General features: G+C 40.1%; 3 protein-coding genes across 4 annotated transcripts in view; 1 reads left to right on the top strand and 2 right to left on the bottom strand.

The window, feature by feature from the left end:
* Window positions 1–1,384: 1,384 nt before the first annotated feature.
* Window positions 1,385–17,872, top strand: part of ubac2 (UBA domain containing 2) — a 29,167-nt gene continuing 12,679 nt past the window's right edge. For both annotated transcript variants that reach the window (XM_049012683.1, XM_049012688.1), the window contains exons 1-4: window positions 1,385–1,565; window positions 4,258–4,385; window positions 5,179–5,298; window positions 6,515–6,621. In XM_049012683.1, the coding sequence (XP_048868640.1) occupies window positions 1,535–1,565; window positions 4,258–4,385; window positions 5,179–5,298; window positions 6,515–6,621 (386 nt within the window). In that variant the 5' untranslated portion in view covers window positions 1,385–1,534. The remainder of the gene's footprint in view (window positions 1,566–4,257; window positions 4,386–5,178; window positions 5,299–6,514; window positions 6,622–17,872) is intronic.
* Window positions 5,945–9,630, bottom strand: gpr18 (G protein-coupled receptor 18). Its single transcript, XM_049012690.1, has 2 exons — window positions 9,323–9,630; window positions 5,945–8,167 (listed from the first exon to the last, which is right to left on the bottom strand). Exon 2 carries the CDS (start codon window positions 8,110–8,112, stop codon window positions 7,150–7,152), a length of 963 nt encoding a protein of 320 aa, XP_048868647.1. The 5' UTR covers window positions 8,113–8,167; window positions 9,323–9,630; the 3' UTR covers window positions 5,945–7,149.
* On the bottom strand, window positions 13,937–17,662 carry LOC125740873 (G-protein coupled receptor 183-like). The gene is made up of 2 exons (XM_049012669.1): window positions 17,483–17,662; window positions 13,937–15,653 (listed from the first exon to the last, which is right to left on the bottom strand). Exon 2 carries the CDS (start codon window positions 15,636–15,638, stop codon window positions 14,562–14,564), a length of 1,077 nt encoding a protein of 358 aa, XP_048868626.1. The 5' UTR covers window positions 15,639–15,653; window positions 17,483–17,662; the 3' UTR covers window positions 13,937–14,561.

The raw sequence follows: 17,872 nt of genomic DNA, 5'->3' as shown, positions 1-17,872 counted from the left end.
GTGTTATGATCTAAAGTGATTTTTATTTTATTCTCCTTGTTATGTCCAAAGTAATGGAACAATACTCAGTGGTCAATGACTTTAATAACTCAGATCCCAGATCAGTCTATCACGCCATAAAAGAAAAAAAAAACTACAGGTAGCACAGTCGTTAAGGAAATGGACCCGTAACCTCGCTTGCTAGTTTCAGATCCTAGAAGCAGCCTTTTAAGCAAAGTAGTCAGCTTACATTGCTTCAGTTCAAATATCCAGGGAAATAACTAGCTAATGTTAGTGATTAAAGGGAGCGAGGCATTGACTAAACGGAGACATTTACAAAATAATAGGCGACTGTTTAACTGAAAACAATGCCCGTTGATGTAGCATGAAAAATGGCATCCTTTAGCGATATATAAACATATATCCACTACTGTCCTAATTAAAGAGCTGTATTTTCATCTCTGTGTTTCTCTGTTTATCTGTCCATCCATGCCGCTGGGTATCCTGGTCAAGGTTACAAGGTTGTGGGGGGGGGCAAGATCCAAGCAGCGTAGGTCAAAAGGCTGGAGTACGCCCTGGACGGGATGGATCTGTGTTTAGTATATATCTAACTATCTAGAGCAAATCCATGTATATACATCAGATTATTTTAAGCACACTTTTCCTATTCTTCTCTATTTATCAGAATCTTCCATGTTGTAAACTGCAAAATATTTCCCCACGTGGTTAGATTATGAAGGCATTGGAGCTGCTATAACACTTAAATGCACACCAACCTGGCGAAATTCGCCTATAGCATTTACCTATGAAAATCAGCAGTATACAACAAATAAAATTATTACACAGTTGTTCCTCTCCAGTAGAAATATTCAAATTGGAAGCCTAGTAATTAAAAAATAATTTAAATCGCCTCCTTTCGCACTTCTTGCCCCTTCCATCGCGTGTGCCTCCTCAGATCACGGGCAGTATCTCCTTTAGGACGGGCTACTCTGCGCTTAAAATAATATAATATGCAGGCCTCTGCCTCCATCTAGTGGACAAATAGACGCACAGCACAATAAAATTGATCAATTAGAACAGTGAGCCATCTAAGTCATTTGCTATCTGTCTTCCAACCATAAAGGATTATCAAATCAAACAAAAAAATTCTAAGCGAACAATATATTATTCTCACTAGTGTTGGTGTGTTTAAAAGCGTCACTGCACTATATTAACTACAGGAATATTTGTACATGGTAAAAACATTCATACAACAATATTGATGTTCATCTATGTTATTCAAATTTGTTCTAATAAAGGATGTTTGTGCACATGAGCATTACTTATTTTTGTATTTGTTTCATCGTTTCAAAACGCCGTACTTATTGATTCAATATTATTGATTAATATTGGGCTCTATGGGCTTCCGTAGTTTGTAGCCTTTGCCCTTTTCATCCTTTATTGATTTTTTTGTTACTTTAACTTTTATTTTAAGTTTTGTTCTTGTTTGTTAGTGTATTTGTTATTTCTCGGTTCTTGTCAGTTCTCTTAATAAACAAGTAATATCATCTGGGAGATGTTTACAACCACTGGCTCTAGGGGTTTGTGTAAGTGAATTTTACGTTTTTACTGCTGTCTTGAAGTTTGTTTCCGTTTTATGTCTACATTGTCATTCATTTTGCAAGCAGAACTCTAGCGACTGAAAACTTTGGAAACGAATGCATTTAATATCATACAACAATATAATTTAGTAAGCCCGCTTATTGACCATTTAGTGATGCAATAAAATGCAAAATACTTTATTTTTAGCGATGTAGCTAGCACAACCGTAACATTATTATTTTGTAGTGACAGTGATTAGAATGTCATTGTTCCCAATGAATGTCAGCGATGGCATTTTAGTCGTCTGTAACTGGTTCACGCGTTAAAAGCGTTAAGCTATAAGTCTGCGGTTTACGTGTGATGTTGTGCAAATCCGTAGATGCTTCTTGGTGACATAAAACCGTTTACTTTAAATGAAGTTGTGATACCCCAGTCTGTAACGTACTTTACAGATCCTGAAAACCAGTTTCAACGAACGTCATCTCCACTTATAGCAAACCTAAAATATAAAGAATTGTATCATAAATAGGGATATTGTCAGACTTTAAGTACGTTTATAGCAATAACGTTCTTATTATCCATGTGTAAATATATAGATATTGTCATTGAAGAGCTGATCCCTACAGGGTTTTGGGGGTAACCCACACACTGCAGCAGTGCCTGGACGGTAGCTGTGGTTTGTGTCAATCATCAGTGTGCTTTGTGCTGTCTCACATTTACATTGTTATCAGATGTTTTTGTCCAAAGTGATGTGCAGGTTAGACGTTAGTCAGCCAATCCTGGGAGTTATTAGGGGTTAAGATCCTCACTCGAGGGCCCAACATTGAAACCACTCTGCCAACCGTGGGATCTGAACCAGCCACCTTCCGATCATGGGCACAGAGTCCTTACTCAGATAGTCACACAGAATTTCCCCTCTTATTTTAGTAACTGTAGTCCTATGATATTTCTAATATGTATCACAGATGGGTCATTCCATACCAACTCCAGTAGACCAACCAGTTCATATCATGGATTTCTTGAACAAAGCCATGTGACCTTGCAAAATCCTATAGTTCTGCTCCAAATACCCTTTTAGTTATGAAGTTTTGAACTCTGTCCCTCTGATCTGTGGCATTCAAATGTAAATTCAAGTGTAAATAACTGTACTGTCATGGAATGTGGCTTTTGTCATACCTCCTAGTCCTAAACAATCACCTATGTTGTCTATGCTGTGGATCAGCTTTGCTCAACAATATATTCATATTAAATCAAAGGATGTTGAGCATGCAGTGGTTTCAAAGTCATTAATGTTGTTGAAACTGCTTCTTCTGAAGCAACAAATTTTTCAGTGATCAAACAGTATCCATCCATCGTGGTCAGGGTCACCTGGAGCCTATCCCAGGCAGCACAGGGAGCGAGGTGCAGGCATGCGCTTGATCCGAAGCCGGTCCATTATAGGGGTATCTTCACACACTCACACTGTAGAACGTTTTTGTTTTATTGTTAATGCTTTAGATCAGTGTTTCCCAACCCAGACCTCAGGCACCTCCTAGCTCAGGGGTGGCCAATCTTATCCGCAAAGGGCAGGTGTGTGTGCGGGTTTTTGCTGCAATTCCCTAATTAAGTTACTAATTAGAGGACTGATGGGCTGAAGAGTCCTCGCACCTGGGTTTGAATAGCTGACCTAAAGGTTATCCCAAAGCCTGCTTATACACTGGCCCTTTGCGGGTAGGATTGGCCAACCCAGTCCTAGCTCCCTGTTAGAAAGTCCACATTTTTGCTAGGGAGCTGGGAGGGAGCGAAAACGTGGACTGCTGCGGGTCCCTGAGGACCGGATGGGGAAACGTTGCCGGAGGTAGTACTTGCTATTGGGTACTGGCAGGTAAGCGCATTGACGGAAGGAATGTGTAAAAGCAGGCCCAAAATGCGTCAGAATCAGCTTATCATTTACCTACCCAGGAATGTCACATCTACATTTTTAAAAAAGTATTTTTCTTGCACTTTTTGCCAACCTATGCCTATGTCATGCTTTCTTTTAAAAAAAAACTGCACTGAACTTATTCGTTGAAATACAGTGATCTTTCAGCTCTGTTCAACTGAATACATTGGCCATTTCCTTCCTCATAATAGCCCAAAAACATCCCCGTTAAACTTCAGTACCAGAATTAAGTTTGAAAAAACGGGGGGATTTCAGGGGATATCTGAAGACACATCCCATAATCAATAGCGGAAAGTTGCCTTGGAAATGAAAATGAGGTCCCATTTATCAGATCAAGGGAAATCCCAACAGCTATTTTTCAAAAAAACGGTAAAGATAATGTCTCAATTTTTTTTGTGTGTCTTTATTTGGTATCAGAATAAAAACACTATAACATTAAATATAACTTATGCCAGTTTAAAAAAAATTAATTAAAAAAACAAAGAAAAAAGGTAAGACTTTCCTTGGGGAGGCACAAGTAACTTGGTTACGACTCACATACAATCCATAAGCAAACATTGTAACTGGCTGCAATACATAAACCGATATGATTCGACATACATGGGATCAGTACGTAACTAACACTTAGTTTTTGGTTAATTAATGCATTAAATGCGTGCTACTACATTATTTGTTCCTCCTCTAGTAAAGTGCTACCCAAAAAGCCCACAGTGTGGGGGATGCACGCCATCTCTCTGCTTCCCATACTATCTGTCACACACTTCCTTACCACACAGATAAAGCTCCCCTGTGTAAAAGCCTGCTGATTGTCCCCAGCGCCCTGGCTGGCCTGCTGACTGTGGGCCTTCCTCAGTACCAGAGCATCTTCTCCTATAACCTGCAAGCCATCAGAGAGGAGTGCCAGGTGAGCGATGCTGCTCTCTGGACCACACTGCCACCTGTCTCCATCTGCATTATGAACCATGAACCATATTATGAACCATGTGCAGTCCCGCGTAAAGGTGGGGAGTTCAGGTCCAGAAAGTAAAAATCCGGACCAAGATTTTGTTTCAACCAACCAGTTGAGTATAAAGAGTCACAAACAACTTTCAACTGGTTGGGTGAAACAAAATCTTGGTCTGGATTTTTACTTTCTGCACCTGAACTCTCCACCTATGATGTAAAGTCTTAGACAGTCAAAGATGTACATGTTGGTGTTAAACTATGATAGCATGTCTATCCAGGAGCATCAGCTGTTGGAACAAAACCTCCTATAGTATTTGAAGTCACCACCCAATATACCCACATATTTGTTCAGTCACCCACTAACTTTCCTTGTTTGGCAAATTAGTACCTGATCAAGTTGTTTACGTAATTAAGTTAATTAATCAAGTGTGCTGATGGTAAAGTTAAAATTACTACCCAGATAAATAGCATTAATCATTTTCTTTGGCTGCCTAAGACATTTACACAGTACATGTCTTAAGGTGCATGCTGCCAGGACCTCTTACGATGGGTATTTTGAAATGGAATAGTGATGTTAGTCATCCCCATAGGAAAATTGACTTTTTGTCTAGTCTAGGTGATGGATAGAATAGTGTATGATGGAAATTTGCTGAGTATATGGTGCAGAGGAGTGAAGGTTTAAGGTTTCTCTGTATGACTATGTGTCTGCCAGTCTGTCTGTAACTGATAATGTTTTTTGGGGGTTTTCCTAGCTGTGGCGGTTGCTTTGTGGAAGACTGGTTTGTTTGGACTTAAAGGACACATTCTGCAGTAGTCTCCTCATATACAATTTTCGCATTTTCGAGCGACGCTACGGAAGCCGCAAATTCGCCGTGAGTACCTCCACTTCGCAAGCTTTTCAGCCTCATTTCCAGCCATTTCAGACATATTCCAGAAATATTGCTTTTGGAATCTCACGTAGTCAGTTTAGAAAAATTGACTGCAAATCAGAATATTGTGGTTGTAATATGTTTGTGTAAATGTATCAGATTAGAGATTTTTTTTTTCATGTGGGTGGCAAGTAAAATAAAGGTATAAGTAACGTAATATTGTATAGCACTCTGCTGGTTTCTGCATGACAGTTTTCGCAGAATAAAAACATTTAATATGAATGAAATATAGAAATAGCTAGTAAATAGTTATAGCAAATAATGTTTTATTTGGAATGTCTTAGTTTGTAGTAATATTAATAATTAATTTTTTACATCTATCCATCCATCTTCCACATGGCTTATCCAGTTTTGGGTTACTGTGAGTCTGGAGCTTGTTCTGGGTGTTGGTGCCAATGGGATGCCATCCCATCCTGGGTGTTCCTCTGCCATATGACCTATGCTTCCTGGGACATGGTTCAGGCTCACCAAACCTGCACTCGATATGGATGGATGGATAGATGGATGGATGAATGAATGAATGAATGAATGAAAAGTTTATCAAGTTAAAGTAGGGGTGCACAATATCAAATGACAATATCACATCTCAGTATGTCATATTTTATGTCATATTTGATTTATTAAAAAAAAAGAAAATGCAATCACCCGAAATAAACTATAGCCAAACAGAACTTATTCTTATCTACCAGTAGAGTGTGTCAGATTAGTCGGTGGTTTTGCCGTGCGTTGTATCAACAGACACGAAGCATTTTACATCATTTACATTTACAGTATTTGGCAGACACCCTTAGCCAGAGCGACTTACATAAGTGCTTTGAGACTCTGCGATGAATTTCCAATACTAGCTCAATAAGGACCCAAGCAATGAATACCATCTGTCTGAAAACTCCGTTGAGAAGTGCAGAATTTTTTTTTTCTTTTTTTTTTTTAAACACACACACCAGGCAGTGCCGCCAACACACACACACACACACACAAAGCAGTGCTGCCAAACGCCATGTGATTATTGCACATCGCCATGACGATGTTGAAATAATGTATCATGCAGGACCAAGTTAAAGTCATAATTATAGAATTAAACCATGTTAATGAATGACAAAGTTAATTACTCTAAACAGTGTGTAAGATCTGGTGTAAAATGATGTTTCCTTCTGCGCAGTCTTTCCTGCTTGGGACATGGATCCTCTCTGCACTGATGGACATGCTGCTCGTCGAAACCCTGCACCATCTTTTCCATCTTAAAGTGGATGTTTTGCCATCGGGGCTGTAAGTCAAATATTCCTTTATCTATGCTTCTGGAATAATAGGCAGTGTCACATTTCCACCTTAGCATGTCATGTGGGACTCCACAAAAAACAGGCCTTCAGATGCATCACGGTGCAAAGTGACGCTCGGTTATGAGGCCCGAGAACAAGAAGTTTTATCGATGATGGAAAAAAAGCCTGAAATGATATAATGTTGCATCGCTTTTCAGGATTTTATGAAATGCGTTTTACTATCAAACATGACGGTACCCTTGGATATATTAAGTATTTTTCACATGCTTTCTGTTTAGCGACAAAAATACATAATAATAAGCATCTTTGAAGAAGTGAACGGCCCAAGATTAGATTATACGAGTTTGTAGCCTTCAGACACACTCAAAAAATTGTTTTCGAAAAACTGGAAAACAACATATGATGCTAGTTTTATGATGTTTCATAAATAAGATATGAGCTGATAGGTACTTATTTGAAGTTAAAAACACCGAGAGAAATTCTTGATCTGTAAAAGTCTACAGGCAGCAGTTAACCCTTAAATCATAGCACTGGTGAGGTTGCTTAGAGAGCGTACACTGCTGGTGTGCAGACTCTTTCGGCGTACACTGCGTAGGTAGTTCCTGTAGAGGATGACGCTGATGACCCGGTCCTGAAATTGCTTGGAGACGATATAATAGAGGATTATGTCCAGGACGGTGCTGAGGTTCATCAGGAAGGTGGTGAAGGCGGCCCAGGCGCTGTAGTCATGGCCGCTGTTTTCCAGCAACAGGAAGATCAGGCAGATGTGAAAGGGCACGAAGCACACCAGCACTTGCACGATGAGCGTGACGATGATGCGGATGGACTTCTGCTTCACTTTGGGCTTGAGCTTCGAGGTCCTCCCGTGGAAGAGGTTGTTCACGATGATTCCGTAGCAGGCGAGCATGATGGAGGCGGGCACCAGGAAGAAGAACACGAGCCGCACGAAATTCATGGGGTTATCGCGCTTCAGGTGGATGATGTCGCGCGTCTTCGCGCAGGTGGTGAAGTTGGAGGCGCGGTCAGGGTCTTCGTCGGTGAACAGCAGGGGCGCCGTGCTGCCCAGGGTCATGACCCACACTCCTATGCAGGAAAGCACAGCCTTGCCCGTGTTCTTCAGCTCCTTGCTGTGTCGTGGCTGAACAATGGCTACATAGCGGTCGGTGCTGATCAAGGCGAAAAGCCAGAGGGCCATGCAGGGATAAAATGTCGTTAAGGCGGCACTGATCCGGCAAAAGTAATCCCCGAAAGGCCAGCGGTCCTTGCCATAGTATATTATGCGGAAGGGCAATAGGACAATGAAGGTGAGGTCCACTATAGCCACGTTGATCATGTAAATAGTTACAGAGTTTCTCCTCTTGGTGGTCAGAGCAAACACCCACAGCGCCGTGACGTTGACCACGATTCCGATGAGGAAAATGGTACAGTAGAAAACCAATCCGGCATAGCGATACTCTATAGGGACAAGCTCCTCAGACATGCTCGCTAAAGATCCCCGATTCTCCGTCGTCGGTCCGGGAAAAACTTCAGTATAACTAGAATTTAGGAATACAGGGTAAGAGTTAGGTATAAAATACTGTTTTCATTTCATTTTCACTTTTTCTTTGTAATTTCCTCTTATACAAGAGAAGTATATGGAGATCTATCACTGGAAATCCCCCTTTAAACCCTGCTTGGGGAAAAAAGTAGAAGAAAAATATGCTTTCAACATTTATGTTAGCATATGTCGTTGTTTTATAATGGAAAAATATATAAAAAATCTTCAAAGGTCCTCCCATTTATGTTGACATCTGAAGTCTGAACAGACAGTACAGAATGTCACTTATATATTAGTAACAGAATTGGAAGTAGATAGGTCCGCTAGTTAAGTATATGTGCTCTGTTTTGGTTGGTGGCTTTGATTCATTATTGGCTTGTTTAAAAATAGAGATGATGTCTTCACACGTACTGCAGCTTCAGGTTTCATTTTGAGTCGTTTCATCTTTTCCGTTGAAGGAGAATTATAAGCACCCCCCCAATTCTTCCCCTGGGGGATTATGGAAAATGTCTTGCAATACCTAAACCAATCATATTAAAATCCCCCCCTCCCTTTGCTTGTATGAACGCTAAAAAGTGATTTTGTGTGCTAAACTGAACTAAATGCTCTCCTTGTCTTACTGTGTCTTACTGTACTCATATTTAGCCACTGTCACAGGAAGTGCTTTACCTATCTGGCTGGTATTCGATTAATGTCTAAAGGTTGGACTTCAAATATATAGCTGAACTTGAGCTTTTATTCTATTTTTGTAACTCTACTATTTAAGCTTTTTGTAATTTGACAACTCATAAGTAGTTACAATGACAATATAATATAGAAATGATCCCCCACTAATCTGAATCCTATAAAGAATGTAAAGGCATGTAAAAATTATACCTGATTACCTGCTATGAGTAATTAGAACGCTCTGACGTAAATGAAAGGTTTGTTAAACATATAATTTTATTACATATACTTTATGCTGTTCATTAATGCCGCAAACTGCAAAGGCTTACTACAGTGGTGGAATGTTGAATATAGTAAGATGGCCGTTCACACGGCCTGATGCAGGAATTAGTTTGCCTTATATGCATCTCTTGTGCCTCCTCGGCTGCTTACTACCTTCTCAACATGGCCGTGCCACCGATTCGCGTGTTTTTGAAGGCACGCTTACCTCAGTCTTTGTCATCTTGTGCCATAGGGTCTGTGCTGAGCCTCTGTGCTGAGCGCCTGCCGAGGAAGTGATTCAAGTTGCTCTTTCAGCCCCGTTTCTTGTAATTGTCTGGTGTGAGACCACTGTACTTCCTGCTTTGGTCTAAGTAACTAACATGTGGATGAAAAAGCTTGTCATTTACCCTGTCTGTCGTCATTTTATAAGCGGTGTTCCAGTGGTCTTCTGATGTGTCATTTATCTCGACAAAAGGTTTGATTAAAGGTTTATGTTAAATCATATTAATTATTAGAGGTTGGTGGGATTGAACCCTGAGCCAATGTCTTTCATTGTAGACAAACAAGAATCTTTAAAAACAGGAAGTAGTAGCTTGTCTGGATTTGTGATTATTGTATCTTCATTTGTTTTCTTTCAGTCACCATTGTTTCATTGTCCATGGACATAAATCCATCCATTTTCTGAAAAGTTGTCCTATTCAAGGTCACGGGGGGGGGGGGGGGGGGGGGCTGCAGGTGCAAGGCAGGGAACAGGCCAGGATGAGGCGCCAACCCATTGCAGGGTGCATACACACACACACACACACCTATGGACAATTTAGTAGCTCCAGCTAACCTCAGCATGTTTTTGGACTATGGGAAAACCAGAGTACCAGGGGAAAGCCCTACGACAACATGGAGAGAGCATGCAAACACCCTGGCGGAGACTCGAACCCGGGTTCCACAGGGCTAACCACTGCGCTTTCATGCATCAATTCCTGCCTGAAAAAAGAGTAGCTTTACCGAACCATAATTAGAGGTTGAGGAAAGGAATTTTATGGTCTAAGAGCGAGCACTATCTTCCCATTAGAGGAAATATCTTCTTGATGGCCTACAGTATGTGCCTGTTTCTCCAAATCTCCTTCAAACTCCAGCAGCCTCATTGAGGGAATGAAGTTAGTTAATCTTAATGTTTAATTAAGTAAAACATTTGTTCCAGGCAAATATCGACACTCAAATTCTGGTTGTACTGAATTTCAGTGCTTCCATTAGCGACAGTGTCAATGGTGAAGCTCATTCTACTTCTGTACATTTCTTTTATTATATAAGTTGCTAAGATTTATTTCATTACCTTATTTATGGTAAGACGCTGAACGCTTTTGCTTTGATTTCTCTCCTATCACAGTGAAAGTCAGTCACTAATGTAATTGAAAGTTACACTTATAAAACACCCAAAGCGCTTTACATAATGAATGGGGAACCACTTGACCCACCACCACTGTGTAGCACCCACCCGGATTATGCGACAGCAGTCATTCTGCACCAGTTCACTCCCCCCACTGTAGCTAAGGTGATAAAGGGGCGGGAGGGGATTCACCATTTAGGTACAGGGGATGATTAGGAGGCCAGATTTGATAGGACCACAGTGGGGAATTTTAGCCAGGCCATTGAGGTACCACACCTACTCTTTCAAAAGGCGCCCAGGATCTTTTATGACTTCAGAACTTTGGTTATACATCTCATCCGAAGGACGTGCCCTTTTTACAGCACAGTATCCCCGTCAGGGCACTGGGATCCGCAGGGTGGGCTAATCTGCCGGCCACAACCAACACCTCTTCCAGCAGTAACCCAGCTTTCCTAGTTGGTCTCCCATCCAAGTACTGGCCAGACCCAAACCTGCTTAGCTTTAGATGGATTGATTAGCTGGTCTGATCTGCAGGTGGAATGGCTGCTGGCATTAGTGGAATTAAGAAGAACACTCTGGTTTGCATAGCCTTGCAACACTAACCAGACGTTTAGTTCATAGAAGGATACATATACATCCAAGAAAACCTTCTTAGGGCTTAATTTTTAATTAATTCTATAAGAATACCCTGATATAAATGTGTAAATGGGTGAGTTTACTACATTTATAGCATTTGCTTTGCATAACACCAGTATTGACCTGCCCAGTTTGCTTTTTTGCAGACATGCTGACTGCTTAAGCGCTTCAGATATGTAGTATACATTGTGGACACAAAATGAAAGCATGGTAAGAAAAGTATTCAATTGTACTTGATTGTTGATAACTTGATAATTAGAATTGTTATACTCTTTTATTTATTTCCAATAAGATGGATGAAACCATTTATTATAGTTTATTTGTGAATGAATAGTTTGTCAAATGTCAGTACAAGTTTTCGGGTCGGTACCATAACCTCCTTGATGCTTTTGAGGTACGAGCGTTATATTCCGTGCTGCCCAGTAGATGGCAGTATTTCATAAACAAATTGAATAATGTTTACCGTCAGTTCTCTCTCTTAGGGCTACTGTGTAATATAGGAAAACCTTGATTGTGTTCTTAACTGTACGGCTTTTTTTCCCAAGTGCTGTATATTTGAATGACGTCATGTAACAGACTAATACATTTATTGTATCTGTGCTTGGAGGAAGTGGTTGGTGTCTTGAGAATTTCCCATGATTTAAAAGGTTATTATACACAGAAGTCTGTTTTTTCAGACGGTTATCAGATGTTTCCGAGGCTCAGTGGTCCTTCCTCTTTTAGGCAACTTTCTTTTAAAGGTTTATGTGTTAACCGGTTAAGCTTTATTTGCCCATAGGATCTTAAGGGGTAGTTAAGAGAAGGCTCACATGAGGCCAGCTTTCCTAGTTGGTCTCCCATCCAAGTACTGGCCAGACCCAAACCTGCTTAGCTTCAGATGGATTAATTAGCTGGTCTGATCACGGACTTCCATCGGTGGAAGTAAATAATGAAATTGTTCTGACTAAGTAACTCTACAAGATTTGCGTTTTGTGTTCCCTCAGTAAAGTGTGCATGGGTGTGCATTATCTATGCTCCTCGTCTGCAGCATGCTCTGTTTTTCAGTGTACTTGGTTATAAGTCTGTGCTGGGAAAATTTCAGCCAGCCTGGTTCCTGACCTATATATTCTTCAGTTAGAATATAATTCATTGAGTGGTTAGTTGTAAAATTGTTGGTTTGTAAGTCATGCTTTGACTTGTGAAACCCCCCCCCTAACCCTAACCGTAACCCCCCCCCCCCCCCCCCCCCCACACACACACACACACACACACACACAGATAGTTTCAGATTTGGCCTTAAAATAGAGCTCCATTTTCTGGTACTGTTTTCCTGTGCTGTTGTGATGTCCCATATATTGTGTGTTTTATTATCAGGATTATATATCATTGCTTCAGTTAGCTAAGGGGGTTGCATTACCAGATGGTTGTTGTTTCAAATCCCTCGGTCAGCAAAATGGTTTCACCATTGGGTCCTTGAGCAAGGCCTCCAACCACAGTGATTCCAGGAACTGGCGGGATCTACTTTCTAAATTATACATTGCTTTGGATAAAAGGTGTCCGCTACATAAAAACATGTTAATAATTAATTTATGAAACATAGTCTCTTCCCTAAATATATTATTGTTTCTTGGGCTCATTTTTTACTCATTTGCTTCCTATGGTACAGATACATTTGTATATCTCTGCTTACCAATATATTTTCCTATACGGCAGTCCCATAATGACAGACGTTCTCAAGCATTTTAACCAAAAGTCTGAGGTCCGGAACTATTTTCAATAACAAAACAGCATTTCATGAACTTTAATCAATGAACTTTGATATGGACATCAATATATGACAAAAATTCTCACTGATTGCTTGGGCTCTCTGTCATGGGGAGGGGGCAAAGGGCGAGTTATGTTTGTGTGAAATTTGGCGGTTCTACGTTGTATTTTTGATCTTCAAACCACATTATGCAGCAGTTAGGTGAACGCAGGAAATCTGATTGGACAGGAGGTATTCTGCAAGTCATGATATCAGAGTATAACTGCACTCGGATGTTTCACATCAGATGTATCACTTCACTTTACAGGTGGGTCTAAAAACCGTTACTTAGTCAAATTTAAATGATGCAAAGTAGTTGGAAGCGAGTGAGCTGTGTTGCATTGGAATGTTTGTGTCGCAGTATATACTCTGGCTTATTACAGTTACCTTATAAATAGTATTTGATGAACTGTTAAAAAAAATCAATAACATACATCATGCAGTTGTACTCCAGTATATCATGGCTTTGATTATCTTTAGCACTCAGCGTGTGGCTTCTTAGCTACGTCCAAATCACTGTCGTGATGTATTGGAGTACAACCTCACTCCTTCTCGCATGTTATTGCTTAATTAAGACTTTTTACGTAAACCATATTGATTAATAAGGTGCATTATCAGCTGGGTCCAGATTAGCTTGCGGTTCTGTCCACATCCGCACCACTGGATTTTGAGAACCCCAGCGACGTACCCTTCCGGTTTCTGTACATGCTCTACATTCCTGCACGTTAATTATTACAGTGCTATTTGTAAATAATACTCTTGCACTTCTGGTCTGATTCTAACTGCATTTCATGTACTGGTTGGTACTCTGCACGATGACAATAAATTGAATCTAATCTAATGAACTCTGCAAGGATTTATCAATATTAATGTTTTATTACTATACAATGAGGAAAACCATTTATATGTCCATGTCTTCATGGGAATACCAGCTTGTTTCCCAGAAATTGAGCTTTCAGGTCAGATAATTTGCATGGTTGACTCAAAACGGAACTCAGAGTTAGCTCAGTAGTTATGTAAATAGTTAATTCAGACAGTTGTTTAAGTTATGCAGCAGCTTTATTTACACTTGACACTTTTCGACACTGGAGATGTTTGGTTCAAACCAACATTTTTTCATCTGGAAAGTAAAACATTATTCTTTACAGTACCGAAATAGACTGACGTCCATTTCTGTACCTTAAAAGCTACAGTTACTTATGGCTAAAGAGAACAATAGACAGACCTTCAAGGGTACAACCCCACTGACAACAAAAGTACAAATTTTCCCCTTTTTTCTGAGATCAGGGGTCACCAACATGGTGCCCATGGGCACCAGGACGCCCCCAAGGATTATATGAGTCACGGGGGACCTGGTCTAAAAACGACACAGCTCACCAGTGAGCGGCGTGTGAAATTTAATTTTATCCTGTTGCCATTCATCTTTAATTACATTTGCATTTATATATAATACATAATTTGACTCTTTCTTTCTGGCAGGTAGTTTCTGTGGTTGATGGCAGTATTGTTTTATGCTGAATATGTTCTTCCAGAACTTTCTTTGTTTTTGTTCCCGAAAGCATCAGTTCGTTACTTGGTGGGATCTTCTTCACAAGCTTATGCCTACAGGTGTTGCCTGCTTAATACGGTCCTCCTTCAGTTAGCATGGCGATTTGACTGTTTTCACATGTTGTTCTTGCTGCTGTTTAACTGGATCTCTGTGGCGTCTATAGCGTCACGGGAGTTGACCTCTGGGGAAGTCCGAACCACACTAGAGAAGGAAACGCTCACCTGTTTCTTTAGGATCTTCATGATTTTCCGTTTGTAGCCCTTGCAGGCAAAGAAATAAATGAATGGGTCAAGGCAGGTGTTGAAATTCATGAGGCAGACCGTGACATGCAGAGAGACTTGAAAGGTGAACAGCTCTTGGCAGTCAGGGTTGTAGATGAGCTTTCGAATCATGTACTGCAAGATGTCAATGTGATAAGGGGTGTAGCACACAGTGAAAACCAGCATGACACAGCAGATAACGCCAATGGCTTTTTTGTTTCGGCCAGACTTTCCAGTCAGGTGATTAGTCTTGGCTGCAGTGTATAGCTTCCGAGACAAGACAGAGTAACACACCAGTATGGTCATCACTGGGATGCCATAGCCCAAGAAGACTGCTCCAATCAACATATATGGCAGGTTTTCCACTTTCTCAAAGTTAGGGTACTCCATGCAGGTCACATACCCATCCTTCTCATGATTTGTCATTGGATTGAACAGCATTGGCAGAGTTTGAGCCAAAACCAGCATCCAGACACCGATGCAGATATACTTGACATTTTGTACCTTCCGAAAGCGGCTGTAGCGCAGCGGCAGCACTACAGCAATGAAGCGGTCTACACTCAGGCAGGTCATGAAGTTCACCCCAGCATAGGTGTTGATGTAGAAGATGAAGCTACTCAATTGGCAGAGAACTCCACCTAGGGGCCAGTGGAAGCCCATCCCGTAGTACATAATGCGGAGTGGCAAAGAAAGCGTGAAGAGGATGTCTGATATTGCCAAGTTAGTGGAGTAGAGTGTGGTGGAGTTTATCTTCTTCAAGTTAGGCCAGATTACATGTAGGGCAAGCAGGTTCCCCAGGAAACCCACAATGAAGACGATGGAATAGTGGAGCGACATCAGAATTTTGGCGGTGTGCCGGTGGTCGTACAGATTCGTGCATCCTTCCTCGACTGAGGAGTTGGTGCTCGTGTTCCCCCGCAGCACCTCCATGGGAATGTCTTAGATCTGCAGGGAAGAAAGAAGAGTGTCAGTTAGGGATGTAGCGATACCAAAACCCCACAGTGCGATAATATCACGATAACAAGTGCACAGTGTGATATTTAACTCGATATAAAAATATGAAGAAAAACTATAATTTGAAAAAATGTCCTTTATTAAATCATAAATCAGCATTTTTTTTTTTTACTTGTACAAAATTTTTCCTTTTAACTTAAAATGCCTCCGTTTTCCTTCTTTAATAAGATTATTTGGATGAACACTAATGTCATGATTTTATCGCCACAGAAGTTTTGTTCCGTAGATGTTTTCATTTCTCGTCATGATGGTGGCTTCATCATGGATCTTTGTAAGCTCAAATGTTCTTCATTTCAGTGTGTTTGTATGTATTTTGCTTTAGATGCTCTTTATATGGACATAAATGTTGCACGCTGCTTCTCCCATTCCTCCAGACATCCCTAGCCTTTTCTCATGCATAGCCCTTGGCTTTGAATTAGTCTAATATAAAAGCAAAAACAGGAAAAAAATATCACTGATAAAATGCAGTAAGCGGAACAGATAAACTCTAATTCTCTGTTATTGGATCTTCATCTGTTTTTTTACGGATGACTGATGTTGTCTGCCGGCACCGGTGAGACTTTTATGCTTTGAAGATGTTTGTCACTTATTTTAGCGGTAGATGTTTGCCGCCCCAACAGAGTGCAAACATAAATACATCAAAATCGAAAGCATCTGATCAGGTGTGGTCATTCACACAATTGAAAAGCGGATTCCTTCATGCGCAGATTCAGTAAAATGTTTTTGAGAACATGAAGCGCAATGCTGGCTTAGCAGCAGCGGTGTGTTCAGATGCCGAGATAAATTTTCTGCTGATATTTGATAGCCAGATGATTTCAGCCATTATAGTGTAGCATGAGACATACTGAGTAACTTCTCACTGAGGTGAATTTCCACACACACACACACACACACAAAGACACACAGACAGAACTAGTCAGGCTCCCATATGAGCTTCTGCACTGCTGTAGCTGCTGAAGGGCGGAGTTCATGATAGATGTGCTAAGCAGAATAGAAGCAGAACTTACTTCTTTTTCCACGTGCTTGCTGGCTGCTTCAAATTAGTTTTTGTATGAAAGAAAATGTAGATCCCCTTAAATGATTTTAATTTATGAGAAACTGGTGCGTCATTACAGTTTAACATCGTGGATGTCTCCAGTTTGCCGCTGTGGTGCTTAGACTTACAAGCATTACAAGTAGCTTCAATTCTTTTGCTACAGTACATCTTTTAAGCAGTGAACCTTTGCTTATTTGGCAGGTTAGAATACTTCCAAAATGAATAAAGGTAGATTTCCTGTGATGTATCTCTGACTCAAAACCATTGTTCTATATCTAGGTTTACAGTAAATAGGTTAAATCATCACTACTTGAACTGTTGAACTGTTGTTTGTGCAAAAACAGTTACCTCCAAATTTCCAAATCTCTATTAAGCTATTTTCTCCAGGGTGTTATTTTCCTCTAAATATAATGATTTATTTATCAGTATTAGTTTTATAATTTTATTGCAGACGTTACATTGTCAGAACTGAAATTTGAGTCAAGAAAATAAAAATGTTAACATCCTGTCCTTATATAATGAAGTATTGAAGCACACAATGTTCTTTTTAATTAAATACTATATCTAAAACCATAATTTTAGTTTTTTTTTATTATTTACGTGAAACATTTTTATAATTACACACGAATTAACTGTAGTAAAAGCAACAGAAGCAGTTTACTTTCAAATTTGTTCAATACCTTTTGGTTCAGTTCATGCCAGAAATTCAGAAACTTGTACTTACCAAAAAAAAAAAAAAAAAAAAAACTTTTTTCCCCTTTACTCTTGTGAAATACACAATACTCTGGTGTTAAGGAAGAAAAATTTGCCTTCACATGGTCTAGAGAAGCTGTTCACTCTGCCCAAGTCAAACCACGTTATGTCTGCACTGTCCGTCCACTACGAAATAGAGAAGTGCAATCCCTCTCTTTTGTGAGTAACTATGGTGATTGACGTCACTTCCTCTGTGGTTCACTTTTTCCCTCGGTTGTTGAAGCTTTCTTAGCCTTATAGGAAGTGAAATCTTTTGAAAGTGTCTGTCTATTTAGTGCAAATTTACACCTCTTAAAAATTCCATAGTGTAGCATGAATTCCGTGTAATGGTATTATTAATATATTTTATTATTATTATTAT

The sequence above is a fragment of the Brienomyrus brachyistius genome, chromosome 1, assembly GCF_023856365.1.
Source record: "Brienomyrus brachyistius isolate T26 chromosome 1, BBRACH_0.4, whole genome shotgun sequence".
NCBI lineage: Eukaryota > Metazoa > Chordata > Actinopteri > Osteoglossiformes > Mormyridae > Brienomyrus > Brienomyrus brachyistius.
The sequence above is the reverse complement of the archived record's forward strand: the minus strand, read 5'-3'. Positions and strand labels throughout refer to the sequence as shown.

Coding starts and splice junctions, on each gene's coding strand:
- gpr18 (XM_049012690.1), bottom strand. CDS start 8,112: ATGTCTGAGGAGCTTGTCCCTATAGAGTATCGCTATGCCGGATTGGTT.
- LOC125740873 (XM_049012669.1), bottom strand. CDS start 15,638: ATGGAGGTGCTGCGGGGGAACACGAGCACCAACTCCTCAGTCGAGGAA.